This window comes from Myiozetetes cayanensis, unplaced genomic scaffold (assembly GCF_022539395.1).
Source record: "Myiozetetes cayanensis isolate MyiCay16 unplaced genomic scaffold, myiCay2020 scf106, whole genome shotgun sequence".
Taxonomy (NCBI): domain Eukaryota; kingdom Metazoa; phylum Chordata; class Aves; order Passeriformes; family Tyrannidae; genus Myiozetetes; species Myiozetetes cayanensis.
This window is the reverse complement of record NW_026086672.1, coordinates 1-15,196: the sequence shown is the minus strand read 5'-3', so window position 1 is coordinate 15,196 and position 15,196 is coordinate 1. Positions and strand designations below refer to the sequence as shown.

Here is a 15,196-nt window from a genome sequence, read left to right as displayed (position 1 = left end):
CCGGGTTTTTCGGCCGCCATGGCCGGGCCGAACCGGGACCGGGACCCCCGAAAAACACGGCCTGGATTCCCCGGATCGGGACCCCCAAATCCTGGCCTGGATTCCCCTGGATCAGGATCAGGACCCCCGAAAAACACGGCCTGGATTCCCTTGGATCGGGACCCCCAAATCCCGGCCTGGATCCCCCGGATCGGGACCAAGATCCCCCCAAAAAACATGGCCTGGATTCCCCTGGATCGGGACCCCCAAATCCCGGCCTGGATCCCCCGGATCGGGATCCGCACTGACCCCAAAATCCTGGCCCGAATCCCCTGAATTCTGAACCAGAACCAACCCCCAAATCCCAGCCTGGATCCCCTGGCCTGGAGTCCCTGACACCAAGGATTTTATTGACATTTCCAGTGACCCAAAACAAAGGTTTTTATGCCTAAAAATCGGCCCCAGGGGCTGGTCCTGTGGTGCTGGTGGGAAGGGGGTGTCGGGGGGGGGTTGTTGGGGGCTGTGGTGGAAGGTGAAGCCCCCCTGGGAGAAGGGGCATGAGCAAGGTCAAAGGTCAGGGGGGCGGGGGAAGCTCAGGGGGGGCCGTGGCGGCGCAGGAGCCCCCCGAGGCTGTCGAAGACCCCCCGGATGGCGGCCCCCAGGCGGGCGGCCTCGGTCTCGTGGCAGCAGGAGAAGGCGGTGACGGCCACGCGCAGACCCCCAAAAGCCCCCGGGGGGTCCCGAGGGTCCTTGGGGGGGTGGTCTGGGGGGGCCACATGGCCCACGCCCACCCCGTACCCGTCGGGCACCAGCGGCCCCCGCAGCAGCCAGCAGCCCTCACGGGAGCGCACCTGGGGAGGGGGGCAAAAAGGGGGGGTTGTACCCCAAAATGAGCCAGACCTCCCCCCAAATTGATCCCTGTCTCCTCCCCCCTCCCTCAGAAGTCCAAACCTGCTCCCCCAAAACGTGTCCCCCTGCCCACAAACAGCCCCAACCCCCCCCCCCAAAATGGTACCTGAGACCCCTCCAAACACCCCCACCAATGGGGAGGGTCCCTGGGGAAGAACTGAGGGGGGTTCTGGGGGCAATTTGAGGGGTCCCAGATGGGGAACTGGGGGTGACAGGGCAAATTTTGGGGGTCCCAGGAGGCAACTGGGGGGTCCCAAGGGGCTTTGAGGGGTCCCAGGGGTTTTGAGGGGTCCCAGATGGGGAACTGGGGGTGGCACAGGAATTTTTAGGGGTCCCAAATGGCCAATCAGGGGGTCCCAGGGGGACAGTTTGGGGGTCCTGGGGGGTACCTGGAGGGTGCAGAGGCGGAAGTGGGTGGCCTGGGTGTAGGCGGGGTCCAGGAAGATTTCGGGGAGGGGCTCCCCGGCCGCCAGGGCCGCCTGGCGCAGCCCCTGCAGGTGACGCTCCGGGCCCCGCCCCGCCAGCACCTGCCGGGAGGGGGAGAGGGCGGGGCCTGGCACACCTGGGCCACACCCACCTCCATGTGCGCCGCCTCCCCAGTCCTGCCACCCCACACCTGGGCTGCGCCCACAACACGCCCATCTTGGTATGCCCTCAGCTCAGCCTGCTCCTACCCCCCCAACACACACCTGGGCACCACACCTGGACCCCTCCCACCCCTGTCCCAGCCCCACAGCCCCACCCCCTCGGCCCTGCCCACCCAGCCCCACCTCGGCCCCGCCCTCACCTCCTGGGTGCGGCTGTTTTGGGCCTCGACGGCCTCGCGCAGCAGCGCCATCTGCAGCTCGGGCTGGGGGGGAACACACCTGTCCTACCTGGGCAGGTAACCCCGCCCCAGGCAGGTAACCACGCCCCGGGCAGGTAACCACACCCTGGGCAGCAGGCACCGCCCCCTCACACCTGGGCAGGTAGCCCCGCCCCCCCCATTACCCCGAGGCCCTGCCCACCTGCACGTCGGGGTCGTCGAGGGCGCGGGCCAGGGCCAGGCAGGGGGGCCCAGGTGGGCGCAGGAGGTCGGTGCAGCCAGGTAGGACCCCCCGCAGGGACGTGGGCTCGCAGGTGGCACACAGGTAGCCATGAGCCCTGTGAGGGGCAGGGGGGGCACAGGTGAGCTCACCTGGGCACAGGTGTGTCACACACACACAGGTGAGCTCACCTGGGCACAGGTGGGTCACAAACACAGGTGAGCTCACCTGGGCACAGGTGTGTCATACACACACATCTGTACCTGTGGAAGGCCCCAGGTGAGCTCACCTGCCCACAGGTGTGTCCCCCACCCCCCTTACCTGTAAAAGGCCACCTGCAGGGCCACCTGCACGAGCGCCTCCGGCCTTGGCCCCGCCCCTGCCCCGAAGCCCTCGTGGGCGAAGGTGTGAACGTCCACATCGGCCGCCAGGCTGGGGGAGAGGCAGCAAGGGAAGGGGGGGTGTCACACCTGGCTCCTCTCCCTCACCCTGCCCCCACCTCTGACACTGCTCCTCCCACCCTGGAATGCAGAGAACCCCCTGAGAACCCCCAAGATCCCTGAGAATCCCCGGCCTCCGTGACCTCCCCAGGATCCCCCCAGATCCACCAGAAACACCCTCAAACCCCCAACAACCCTCCCCCCGACTCTTGGCTCCCTTCCCTTAAAACCCACCCTCGGCTCCCCCCGACCCCTCTGTGCCCCCCTCCCTGCCCCACCTGTCCAGGTGTCTCTTGGCCCTCTCCAGTTCGGGGCCGATTTCGGGGTCGATGCTGAAGCGGAGCCGCTGCGGGCGGGGCACGGGCAGTGACGTCACAGGGGCGGGGTCAGGCTGAGGGCGGCGGCTGATGGGGAGGGGCCACTTTAGCCAGGTGTCCTCTCACCTGTCCAGGCCTCGGGCCACGCCCTGCCCACCCTCACCTGTGCTCCAGGGCGTGGTCGAGCAGCTCGGCCACGGCGGGGCCGTCGATCACGGCCGGGTCGAAGACGGCGCCACAGGTCCCGTCCTGACCCACCACCAGCTGGGTTTGGGGGGCAGGGGGGGCAGGTCAAGATCAGGGACACCCTCCCATTAACCCCCCACACAGGATCCCCCCCAAAACGGGTTCCATCCCCTAAAAGAGGAAGCCGCGCCCTTTCAAGCCCCAAAACAGGACTTCCACCCCAAAACAGGATCTCCAGCCCCAAAACAGCATTTCCACCCCAAAACACTCCCCCAAAACCTGACACAGAGGAACAGGGAGTCCCCACCCCCGGGACAGCCCAAAAACCCTCGAAAATCCAGCCCGAAAACCGCAGGCCACGCCCACTTTGGACACTGGGCCAAGCCACGCCCCATAATCCCCAAAGCCCCTCCCCGTCTGGCCGAGGCCCCGCCCACCTGCAGGGTCTTGTCGAACCAGCGGTTGGCGCTGTTGGCGCCGGCCCCGCCCCCGTGCAGGACCTGGGCGGCCACGCCCCCCTGGCCACGCCCCCCGCTCAGCACGGGCGAATCGAGGCTCAGCACGAGGAGGCTGCGCTGGATCCGCCCAATGGAGTCGCGGCTCAGCCGGTCTGCGGGGGGCGGGGCTTCAGCGGGACACGCCCACTCTGCTAACAAGCCACGCCCCCCTCGGATTCCCCTCACGCACCCCCTGAAAATTGGAGGCCACGCCCACCCCAAAATGAGGAAACCCCACCGCTTTCACCCCCCAAAAAAGGAAGCTCCCCTCGAGATGACCCCAAAAGCCTCCTAAAATTGGAAGCCACGCCCCCCAAATTAAGCCCCTCCCCTTTGAGCCCCCGAGCCACCCCCAAAATCACCCCAACACTGGGACCTCCGCCCCAAAACCACTGTCAAACCCACGCCCACACTGGAACCCCCGAAAGTCCCTCACCCCAAAATGTCTCACCCCCAAATCCCCACCCACCCCAGAATCCCCACCCACCCCAAAGCTCCTCTGCCAGCTCCTCCCTCCATTAGCCTCCCTAACCTCACCCTTGGCCCCTCCCCTCAGCCTCCCCAGCCCCTCACCCCTCATCATGCGGCCGTGGACGCGCCCCAGACCCGCCGGTGCTGCCCCGTCAGGAGCCCCACGGAGGCCCCCCGCCCCCGCCCGCGCCCGCAGCCCCCAGGGCCGCCGCCAGCGCCAGGACCCCAGGGGCTGCCCGAGTCCCCGCACACCTGCAGCTGGAAAAACTGGGGGGGCACGCCCCAAAGATGGGGAGGGACCCCCCCGGAATGGGGAGTGACCCCTCGAGGAACAGACAGACCCCAAAATGGGGAGTGACCCCCCAGAATGGGGAGTGACCCCCTCGTGCGACAGACACCCCCAAAATGGGGAGTGACCCCCCTATGAGACAGACATACCCCAAAAATAGAGCAGGACCCCCTCCAAGAACACCCCACTCCCCAAAATGGAGAATGACCCCCCTCAAAATAAAGTGGGATCCCCTGCCATGGGACAGACACCCCCCAAAATAGGGTGGGACCCCCCCCAGAATACGGTGGGACCCCCCCATGAAACAGACCCCCTAAAATGAAGGACAACCCCCCCAAAATAGGATGGGACCCCCTCCCCACGGGACACCCTCGCCCCCCAAAATGAGGAGTGACCCCCCCCCAAAATAGGGTGAGACCCCTCCCAAGAACATCCCCCTAACAAATGAGCAATGAGCCCCCTGGGACAGACACCCCCGCAAATTAGGGACAACCACCCCCAAACTAAGATGGGACCCCCCACGGGACACGCCCCCAAAACATAGTGAGACAGCCCCTAACCCCCTCCCTGACCCCCACCCCAAAAGCCCCCCAAAGCCCCCCCGTACCTGCCCGTTCCTGCTGACGGTGACGAACTGGGGGGGCTGCGCCCCCGGGGGGAGCCTCAGCACCTCATCCCGCCGGGGCCCCGGCACCCGACACCCCCCAAACGCCGCCTGCACCCACGGCTCGGGGGGGTCCCGCCTTGGGGGGGGTCAGGACACCCACTGTCACCCCCTGAGACCCCCAGAGACCACCCTGACACCCCTCTGAGACCCCCAGAGACACCCCCCAAACGCCGCCTGCACCCACGGCTCGGGGGGATCCCGCCTGGGGGGGGGTCAGAACACCCACTGTCACCCCCTGAGACCCCCAGAGACCCCCAGAGACCACCCTGACACCCCCCTGAGACCCCCAGAGACACCCCCCAAAGGCCGCCTGCACCCACGGCTCGGGAGGGTCCCGCCTTGGGGGGCGTCACCATACACAGCATCACCCTCAGGAACCCCCCTGAGACCCCCAGGAACCCCCCGAGAGCCCCAGAGCTGCCCAGGGACCCCCAGAGCCCCCTCAGGACCCACCGCTGCAGCTGCTCCCGGTAGTCCAGGACCCCCGCGATGAGCCGGGCGGCGAACCTGGGACAGGGACAGGGACCAGTGACACCAGTGACACCACTGGGACCAGGGACAGGGACAGGGACCAGTGACCCCTGAGATACTGGGACACCAGTGACACCAGTGACCCATGAGATACTGGGACACCAGTGGGACCAGTAAGAGGGACCAGGGACACCAGTGACACCAGTGGGACCAGTGACACCAGTGGGACCAATGATACCAGCGACACCACTGACAGGGGTTGATGACACCAGTCATTCCAGTGCCTCCCAGTGTCTTTCCAGGGCCCTCCAAACCCCTCTCCCAGTCCCCCCCAAGTCCCTCCCAATTCACTCCAGTGCCTCCCAGTCCCTCCCAGTGCCCTCCCAGTGCCCCCCACTCACCAGAGCTGCCCCCTCCAGTCGTCCCAGTCCTGCTGGGGCAGCACCAGTCCCGCACTGGTGTGGACTGGCAGCGGCAGCCGCTCGCTGGAGCCCCAGGGCCACTCCTGCCCCACACCCCAAAATGGTGTAACCCCCCCGAAAATCCGGGACAACCTCCAAGACCCGGGACACCCCAAAAAACCCGGGACACCCCCCCAGGGGACCCAAGACCACCCCCATCAAACTCCCCAAACAACCCTTGGACCACCCCCTCGCCAATCCCACCCAAAAACCCCCGAGACTCCTCAGGAACCCCCCCCGGGACCCCCCATCAAACCCCCCAGGAGCTCCTGCAGGACCCCCCATCAAATCCCCCCCGGGAATCCCCCAAAACCACACCAGGAACCCCCCCCAGAAATCCCTCATCAACCCCCCTCCCAGAAATTCCCCATTAACCCCCCATAAGCCCCCCATTAAACCCCCCCAGACCCCTCCCCAACTTTGTCCCCTGCGCCCCCCCGGGCTGTGACGCACGGGCAGGCGGGGGGGGCCGGGGGGCTTCGCTCGCAGCCGCTCCTGCAGGCGGGGTCCGGCCCCCCCGGGGGCCCCAAAATCCTGCACGAGCCGCCGGGTCCGGTCCCGCTCGCCGGGGGTCACCAGAGCCTCGAGAGCCCCCCAGAGCCGCCCCAGCGTCACCCCCAGCGCGGGCAGAGGGGGGGTCCGGCCCCCACCCCCCGGGAACCCCTGGGGGGGAGAGGGGAAAAGCGCTGAAAATCCCCCCAAAATAAACACGGGACCCCCAGGACCCCCCATCTCGGATGGCAGGGACCCCCACATCACCCCCCCAGGACCCCTAAGACCCTGCATCACCCCACCAGGAAGACCCCCGGGACCCCCTGGATCCCGCCCCCCGAGCCCTTAAACCGCGGACCCTCCACCAACCTCCCCAGGACCCCGCTGAGAGCCCCCAGACCCCTTAACCGCCCCCCCGAGTGATGGAGACCCCCACGGGTGATTTTAGGAGGGGGCTGTGATACTCCCAAAACATCGCGGATCCCCCTCCACGTGCACCGATCCCACCCTCCCCTCCAAAACGCGGACGTGCCGCCCCGCACGAGCGCTGCCCCCTCCCCCTCCCCACGCGCCCCTCCCCACCCCACGCGTGGCTTCACCTCGGGGGCTCCTTGGCCGGGGGCCGCCAGCGCCCCCAGACCCACAGCGAGCGCCCCATCGCCGACCCCACCCCCTTCTCCACGGCACACCCCCTCAGACCCCTCCCACCCAACCCCACGAGGTTCCCACGCCCCTCCCCTCCGTTCCCACGCCCCTCCCCGGTCTCTGATTGGCCGCGCGGGTTTTGGGGGTGGGGAGGGGAGTGAGGGAGGAGCCGCTCGTGGGGTCCCTCGAAGGTAACGGGGCGGTGGGAGGGGGACACACGTGGGGAGACCCCCTCCCCAGCCCATCCCCCCACGCCCCGGGGCTGGTTGAAGGGGGAGGTCTCCCACTTAGGGGGTGGGATTTGGGGGGGGAGGGGCACAGGACTCGGAGACCCCTCCCCAACCTCCCCACGCCGGAACTGACGTAGGGGTGGGGAGGGAAGCGAGAGGTAAACACGGGTCCTGGTGGGGGAGGGGAAGGTTGGGGACCACCCGGGGAGCGGTGGAGTTGGAGGAGTGGGGAGGGGTCTCCCCTGATCCGCCGTGTGTCCCCCTCCCCACAGATGCGCCCGGAGCGGCGGAACGAGGGGCGCGGGTGGGAGGGGTGGGGGTCGCTCCTGGCCCCCCCCTCCTCCTCCTCCTCGTGGGGGGTCGCGGGGGTCGTTCCGGCCCGTGGTCATCGTGCACGGGCTCTTCGACAGCCCCAGCGACTTCCGACACCTCCGCGCCTTCATCAACGAGGTAACGACCCTCCCCGGAAGGTGGGGACCCCCTGATCCCCCTTCATCACCCCCCCAGCCCTGGGTGTCCCCCCTCCCCTCTTCTTCACCCTTCACCCCCCTGGGTGTCCTCAAATCACCCCCAAATGCCCCCGCGTGACCTTGCCTGGGTGCTGAGGACAGGGGGGGCTCCTCCGAGTACCTGGGACCCCCCGCAGGACCCCCTGGACCCCCCCTTATCCCACCTGGACCCCCCTCTCTGCTTCATTCCCCGCTGGGACCCTGCCCGGGTGCTTGGGGGGGGCACCCACCCCCGTGCCTTGACACCCCCCGTGCCTTGACACCCCCCGCGTGTCCCCCCCAGACGCACCCCGGGACGGAGGTGACGGTGCTGGACCTGTTGGACCGGGGGTGCTGGGGCTGACTGGGGTGACTGGGACTGATGGGGGATGCTGGGGGTGACTGATTGGGGATGCTGGGGGTGACTGGGGCTGATGGGGGTGATTTGGGGGGGGTCTCCCACCCCACTCTGTCCCCCCCCAGACGCACCCCGGGACGGAGGTGACGGTGCTGGACCTGTTGGACCGGGGGTGCTGGGGCTGATGGGGGGTGATTTGGGGTGATTTGGGTGATGTGGGGGTCTCCCACCCACTCTGTCCCCCAGACGCACCCCGGGACGGAGGTGACGGTGCTGGACCTGTTGGACCGGGGGTGCTGGGGCTGACTGGGGTTGATTGATTGGGGTGATTGGGGGTGACTGGGAGTCCTGGAGCTGATGGGGTTGAGTGGGGGTGATTGGGGTGACTGGGGATGACTGGGGTGACTGGGGGTGATTGATTGGGGTACTGGGGGTGACTGGGGGTCCTGGGGTTGACTGGGACTGATTGGGGTGACTGGGGTGACTGGGGGTGACTGGGGCTGATGGGGGTGATTTGGGGGTGTCTCCCACCCCCCCCAGACGCACCCCGGGACGGAGGTGACGGTGCTGGACCTGTTTGACCGGGGGTGCTGGGGCTGACTGGGGCTGGTGGGGGTGATTTGGGGCTGATTTGGGGGTGTCTCCCACCCCCCCCAGACGCACCCCGGGACGGAGGTGACGGTGCTGGACCTGTTCGACTGGGGGTGCTGGGGCTGACTGGGGGTGATTGGGGCTGATGGGGGTGATTTGAGGGTCTCCCACCCCCTGTGTCCCCCAGAGCGCACCCGGACGGAGGTGACGGTGCTGGACCTGTTGGACCGGGGGTGCTGGGGCTGACTGGGAGTGACTGGGGATGCTGGGGGTGACTGGGGCTGGTGGGGGTGATTTGGGGCTGATTTGGGTGTCTCCCACTCCCCAGACGACCTTTGCCCAGCACGGAGGTGACGGTGCTGGAGTGTTCGACCTGGGTGCTGGGGCTGACGGGTGACTGGGGCTGATGGGGGTGATTTGGGGTGATTTGGGGGTGATTTGGGGTGTCTCCCACCCCCCCCAGACGCGCCCCGGGACGGAGGTGACGGTGCTGGACGTGTTCGACCGGGGGTGCTGGGGCTGACTGGGGGTGATTGGGGCTGATGGGGGTGATCTGAGGGTCTCCACCCCCTGTGCGTGGGCTGAAGTGCTGGGGCCGATGGGGTGACTGCTGATGGGTGGGTGGGGTGCTGGGCTTCCGGGACCCCCCAGACGCTACCCGGGACGGAGGTGACGGTGCTGGACCTGTTCGACCGGGGGGCGTCGCTGCGGCCGCTGTGGGTGCAGGTGGAGGGGTTCCGGAGAGCCCTCGCCCCCATCATGGCCAACGCCGCCCACGGCGTCCACCTGCTGGGATACAGCCAGGGTGGGGGGCTGGGACCCCGGGGGCACACACCCTGGGGTGGGGGATGGGACCCCCGGGGTGAGGGGGACACCCTGGGGTGGGGGATGGGACCCCGGGGGACACACCCTGGGGTGGGGATGGGATCCCCAGGACCAGGAGGGCACCCTGGGGTGGGGGTCCGGGGCCGCCAGGTTTGGGGGTCCTGGGTCCCCATCATTGATTGGGGGTGGGGTGGGGGCCCTTCTGTTGGAATCCAGGAGGGTTGGGACCCCTGGGGCTGTGGGGGTTGGTGGGGGTCCCAAGTCCATGGGTGGGGGTCCCAAGTCCATGGGTGGGGGTCCCAAGTCCAAGGGGGGGCAATGGTTCCCAGACCCGTGGGTGGGAGAGGGTCCCCTGGGTTAACGGGTGGGGGTCCTGGGTCCCTCAGGGGCTCCCGGGCCCTGGCAGGGGGCTCCCTGGCTGTTGGGGTCTCCCTGGCTGTCAGGGTCCCCTGACACCCCCACCCCCAGGGGGTCTCATCTGCCGGGCCCTGCTGGCCACGACCCCCGACCACAACGTGCGCAGCTTCATCTCCCTGGCGGCCCCGCAGATGGGGCAGTACGGGGGTGAGGGGGCTTTGGGGGCTCCTGAGGGGCTTTGGGGGCTTCGGGACGTGCCGGGCCGGGCTGGGTCCATGGAGGGGAGGGGAGGCTTTTAGGGGGCACTTGAGGTTTTGGGGTCCCCGGGGGTTGGTGGGTTTTAGGGAGGTTTGGGGGAGGGGAGGCTCTCTGCACATTTTGAGGGGTGTTGGGGGTGCTGGGGGTGCCTGAGGGTCCAGGGGGTTGAGTGGGTTGGGGGTTTCTGGGTGTTTCAGGGTGGGGTTTGGGGGTCCCTCTTGGTTTTGGGGGTCCCTGACAGTTTTGGGGCACAGACACCGACTACCTGAAGTGGCTTTTCCCTCGGCACATGAAATCCAACCTGTACCGGCTCTGCTACACCCCCTGGGCCAGGGGGTCTCCATCTGCAACTACTGGAATGGTTGGCACCCCAAAACCGCCCCCATCCCCTCCAGCATCCCACAATCCTCCCCCAGAAACCCTAAACCTTCCACCCCCCAAATTCCCCAAGACCCCTGCCCCCAACCAGCACCAGGGGACAACCCCCCTGCCCCAGCTCTGGGGTGGGGGTGACCCCAGGGGGTGTCCCAGGGTCTGACCTCCCCCATTTCTTCCCCTCCCCCAAACCAGACCCTCACCACCGTGAGCTGTACCTGAACAACAGCGACTTCCTGGCGCTGCTCAACGACGAGAGGCTGCACCCCAACGCTTCTGGTGAGACCCCCGCCCCAGAGACCCCCAGAGACCCCTGACCTCCCTGACCCCCAAAATCCCCCTCCCCCAGACTGGAAGCGGAACCTGCTGCGCATCGAGCGCCTGGTGCTGATCGGGGTCCCGACGACAGCGTCATCACCCCTGGCAGTCCAGGTGGGACCCCAAAACACCCCCTACCGCTGCCCCAAGGGGGCTCAGACCTCTGGGCTGCCCCCAAACTAATTCCCCCTTTGTCCCCCCGAAGCCTTTTCGGGTTCTACGCACGCCAACGAGACCGTGCGGGACATGGAGGCGCAGCCGGTGAGGGGGCACGGGAGACCCCGGGGGCAGTTTTGGGGGTAGGGGGCACAGGGAGACCCCGAGGGGCAGTTTTGGGGGTAGGGGGCACAGGGGACCCTTAGGGGGCAGAACCGGGGAGGGGTTGGAGGAGCACCCTTCGGGGGGCAGCACTGGGGTGGAGGGATCGGGGTGGTCTCCTCATTTGAGGGTGGTGGGGGTCCCAAAGTCAGCCCCCCCACCCCCTGCTCGGGGGTCCTTGGGAGGGCCAGGGTTCCCCAATTTGGGGGTCTCGGGGGGGTCCCTGGTTCCCCTCGTTTGGGGGTCTCTGAAGGTCCCAGGTCCCCGTCACTGGTGGTTCCTCCCCGGGGTCACTGGGGGTCTCTGGTGGTCCCTTGGTGTCCCTGGTGGTCCCTCCGCAGGGGTCCCTCTCTGGGTGTCCCAGGTAGTCCCTGGTGGTCCCAGGTGGTCCCTGTGAGTCCCCAGGGGTCCCCTGGTGGTTCCTGAGGGTCCCCAGGTGGTCCCTGTGTGACCCTGGTGGTCCCTCCCCGGGGGTCCCTCTCTGTGTGTCCCTGGTGGTCCCTGGTGTCCCTGGTGGTCCCTGAGGGTCTCTTGGTGGTCCCTTGGTGTCCCTGGTGGTCCCTCCGCAGGGTCCCTCTCTGGGTGTCCCCAGGTGGTCCCTGTGTGTCCCCAGGGGTCCCAGGTGGTCCCTGGGTGTCCCTGGTGGTCTCTGGGGGTCCCAGGTGGTCCCTGGTGGTCCCTGAGGGTCTCTGGTGGTCCCTGTGTGTACCTGGTGGTCCCTGGTGGTCTCTGGTGGTCCCAGGTGGTCCCTGTGAGTCCCCAGGGGTCCCAGGTGGTCCCTGGGTGTCCCTGGTGGTCTCTGGGGGTCCCTCACCCTCATTTCCCCTAAGGTGTTCCAGCAGGACACGTTCGGGCTGAAGACGCTCTGGGGCCGGGGGGCTCTGGGGGGCTGTGCCGTGCCGGGGGTCCCGCACACGGCCTGGCACTCCCACCGGGCTGTCTATGAGCGCTGCATCCGGCCCTGGCTCACCTAGGGAGGCTCCATGGGGGCTCTAGAGGGGCTGAGGGGTTTATAGGGTCAGGGGGCTCTGGGGGCTGTGCCGTGCCGGGGGTCCCGCACACGGCCTGGCACTCCCACCGGGCTGTGTATGAGCGCTGCATCCGGCCCTGGCTCACCTAGGGGGGCTCTGGGGGTCTGTAGGGCTCAGGGGACTATGGGGTTCTATAGGGGGCTGGGGGCTCTGTAGAGGTCAGGGGGCTATGGGGTCTGTATAGGGAGTTGGGGGTTCTCGGGGTCAGGTGGGGCTGTGGGGCTCTGTAGGGGGCTGTGGGGCTCTATAGGGAGCTAGGGGGGCTCTATAGGGATCAGGTGGAACTGGGGGGCTCTATAGGGAGCTGGGGGGGCTCTATAGGGGTCAGGTGGAACTGGGGGTCTCTATAGGGAGCTGGGGGGGCTCTATAGGGGTCAGGTGGAACTGGGGGTCTCTATAGGGAGCTGGGGGGGCTCTATAGGGGTCAGGTGGAACTGGGGGGTCTCTACAGGGAGCTGGGGGGGCTCTATAGGTGTCAGGGTTGTTTAGGGGAGCTGGGGAGGTCTATAGGAGTCAGGAGGGCTATGGGGTTCTATAGGGGACTGGGGGTCTCTATAGAACACTAAGGGGGCTCTATAGGGGTTAGGAGGGGCTGGGGGCTCTCTGGGGCTCCATAGGAGTTGGGGTGGGGTCGAGGGTCGTGGCAGAGTCGGGAGTGGGGTTATTTAGGGGCTCTATAGGGGGCTGGTGGGGGTCTATAGGGGGCTCTAGAGGGGTCAGGGCTGGGATTATGGGGGCTGGGGTGCAGACCTCCCACCTATGGGGTGTAGAGGGGTTTCAGGGCACTTTTGGGCCCCAGGGGGCCCTTGGGAGGTTGGGGAGGGGCTGGGGGTCAGTATTAGGGGGGTGGGGAGGCCCCACTGTGGGGTCTCTCCCTCTCCTCCCCACAGACTCAGGGATTTGGGGCTCCTCCTCCCCAATGGAGTGGGGGGCAAAAAGGGGGACACAGGAGGGACTCCCCTGGCCTGGATTTGGGGGAACCTGGGGTGTTCAGGGGGCTTCAGCCAATAAAGCACTTATTCCCCTCCCCCCTCATCTGAAACTCTTGGGGGAATGGGGTCTCTCTCCCCAAAAACTGGCCACGCCCCTTTTCCAGCTCCGCCTCTTTATTGGTTCAACGGACGGTCCCAAAAAATTGGGAGGGTGTGTTAATGGGGGGGGACAACGAGGGAGGCACAGAAGGGGGTCCCAGGTGTGGGAGGGATGGAGGGACAACACACATAGAGGAGGAATTTTGGGGTCCTACGTTGGGGGGTGGTTTTGGGGTCTCTCTGGGGGTCTCTCAGGGCGGGGGCAGGGCCAGGAGGGGGGCAGCAGCTCGGGGGTCCCTGCGGCCCCCGGCCTCGGCCGAGTGTTTGCACTTCTCGGAGCCGCACTGGCACGGGAAGTATTTGCTCTTGATGTCCCAAAACGGTCCCCGTAGTCGAACCTGGGGGAGGGGGCAACGAGGGGTCACCCCAATTACCCCCTCTCAAACCCCCCACCTCTTCTGAGACCCCCCGGCCAAGACATCCCAGTACTGCCCAGCCCCCTCCACCCCCAGGAATCCCAAGTGCCCCCAACACCCATACCTGCCCCCAGCTCCCTGAAACCCCCAGAAATCCCCCGGCCCCACCCCAGCTCCTCCCCGGGGCGGATGTGGCGGGAGCTGAAGAAGGCGATGCGGGGAAGCGGCACCAACACCCCAAATACCCCCAAATCACCCAAATACCCCCAAATCCCCCAAATCCCCTCCCAGACCCCCAAATCCCCGGCCCCACCCAGCTCCTCCCGGGGCGGATGTGGCGGGGAGCTGAAGAAGGCGATGCGGGAGCGGCACCAACACCCCCAAATACCCCCAAATCACCCCAAATACCCCCAAATCCCCCAAATCCCCTCCCAGACCCCCAAATCCCATCCCAGCCCCACCCCAGCTCCTCCCCGGGGCGGATGTGGCGGGAGCTGAAGAAGGCGATGCGGGGGAAGCGCAGGTCCTGGTGTAACATGAACACCCGCACGGGGATGATGTTGGGGTCGCACAGGTGGTTGATGAACCGGCTCACGTTGCCGTAGTAACGGGCGTCGATGCAGTACACCTCGCCGTCCTGGGGGGGTGGGGACCCCAAAATTGGGCTTAGGGACCCCAAAATCGGGCTCAGGGACCCCAAAAACCTCCCTGTCCTGGGGGACGCCCGGGGTGCACACTGGGGTCATTCCCCTGGATTATTTGGGTCCCCCTGGGCTATTTGGGGTCCCCCAAGATTATTTGGGGTTCCCCAGGAGTTTTTGGGGTCCCCCAGTTATTCGACCCCCCAGGAGGTTTTGGGGCCCCCAGACCTTGTTGTCCAGGTCGAACAGGTACGAGTCGTCCTCCCTCACGTCGGCCTCGGCGTCCGAGATCAGCTCCCCCACGTACCTGGGGGGAACGGGGGGTGAGGGCACCCCAAAACCCCCCCCAGGGACCCCAAAAACCTTCCCACGCACCCCAAAACCTTCCCAGGCACCCCAAAACCTTCCCAGGACCCCAAAAACCCCCCAGGCACCACAGAAACCGCCCAGACTCCAACTCTCCCCGGTCTCCCCAAATCCCCTCCCGGGTACCCCAAAACCCCTCAGGGACCCCCCAACCCCCTCAGGGCACCCCAAGACCCCCTCCCAGCTCCCCCCCCGTGTGGGGGTCCCTCACTCGCAGATGAAGGTGCCGGGGGGGATGGCCTGGAGCGCCCGGACCCCCCAGCCCATCTTGGCCGTGCGGTAGAGCTGGAGCCGGACCCTGAAAATGGGGGAAAAAGGGGTTTTTGGGGGGTCACCCCTCATTTTTGGGGGATCCCTGAGGGTGCTGGGGGGGGGTAAATGACAGGAAGAGGGTTTTGGGATGAAAGCAGAGGAGTTTGGATGTCAGGGAGGAGATTTAAGGGGTGAAGATTTGGGGGAGGGACGAGGTTGGGGAAGGATGGGGGCTCAGATTTTGGGGTGGGGGTTTCTGGATTTGCAGGTATCAGGGTGGGGGGGTTCTGAGGGTGCAGATTTCAGGGTGGGGTTTTTAAGGGGTGCAGATTTCGGGGTGGGGGTTTCTGGGGTGCAGGTTCTGGGCTGGGGAGTTTCTGAGGGTGCAGATTTTGGGGTGGGGGGTTTGAGGGTGCAGATTTCGGGGTGGGGGGTTTCTGGGGTGCAGATTTTGGGGGTGGGGGTTTCTGGGGGTGCAGGTTCTGGGCTGGG

At 66.9% G+C, this 15,196-nt stretch overlaps 3 protein-coding genes across 3 annotated transcripts; 1 reads left to right on the top strand and 2 right to left on the bottom strand.

The window, feature by feature from the left end:
* Positions 1 to 6: 6 nt before the first annotated feature.
* LOC126635069 (carnitine O-acetyltransferase-like) lies at positions 7 to 6,679 on the bottom strand. Its single transcript, XM_050306005.1, is given in 15 exon segments — positions 7 to 830; positions 1,278 to 1,415; positions 1,676 to 1,738; positions 1,896 to 2,031; positions 2,235 to 2,345; positions 2,632 to 2,757; positions 2,834 to 2,934; positions 3,294 to 3,466; positions 3,927 to 3,950; positions 3,953 to 4,091; positions 4,721 to 4,856; positions 5,234 to 5,287; positions 5,653 to 5,756; positions 6,166 to 6,398; positions 6,613 to 6,679. Coding segments are annotated over 15 exon segments (1,863 nt in total). The 3' UTR covers positions 7 to 572.
* Positions 6,680 to 7,325: 646 nt separating this feature from the next.
* Positions 7,326 to 11,942, top strand: PPT2 (palmitoyl-protein thioesterase 2; the record flags this gene model as incomplete). The annotated part of the gene is given in 10 exon segments (XM_050306004.1): positions 7,326 to 7,529; positions 9,168 to 9,321; positions 9,810 to 9,905; positions 10,211 to 10,279; positions 10,282 to 10,317; positions 10,527 to 10,610; positions 10,681 to 10,722; positions 10,725 to 10,763; positions 10,855 to 10,910; positions 11,798 to 11,942. Coding segments are annotated over 10 exon segments (924 nt in total), but the record flags the coding sequence as incomplete, so codon positions are not given.
* Positions 11,943 to 12,580: 638 nt separating this feature from the next.
* Positions 12,581 to 14,891, bottom strand: LOC126635083 (histone-lysine N-methyltransferase EHMT2-like). The gene is made up of 5 exons (XM_050306019.1): positions 14,664 to 14,891; positions 14,315 to 14,393; positions 13,907 to 14,082; positions 13,245 to 13,427; positions 12,581 to 12,755 (listed from the first exon to the last, which is right to left on the bottom strand). The coding sequence occupies exons 1-5, from the start codon at positions 14,792 to 14,794 to the stop codon at positions 12,581 to 12,583; spliced, it is 744 nt and encodes a 247-aa protein (XP_050161976.1). The 5' UTR covers positions 14,795 to 14,891.
* Between the last annotated feature and the right edge of the window lie 305 nt (positions 14,892 to 15,196).

Coding starts and splice junctions, on each gene's coding strand:
- LOC126635083 (XM_050306019.1), bottom strand. CDS start 14,794: ATGAGGGGTGACCCCCCAAAAACCCCTTTTTCCCCCATTTTCAGGGTC. Junction 14,394..14,663: donor CCCGGCACCTTCATCTGCGA/GTGAGGGACCCC, acceptor CGTTCCCCCCAG/GTACGTGGGGGAGCTGATCT. Junction 14,083..14,314: donor TGTTCGACCTGGACAACAAG/GTCTGGGGGCCC, acceptor CCACCCCCCCAG/GACGGCGAGGTGTACTGCAT.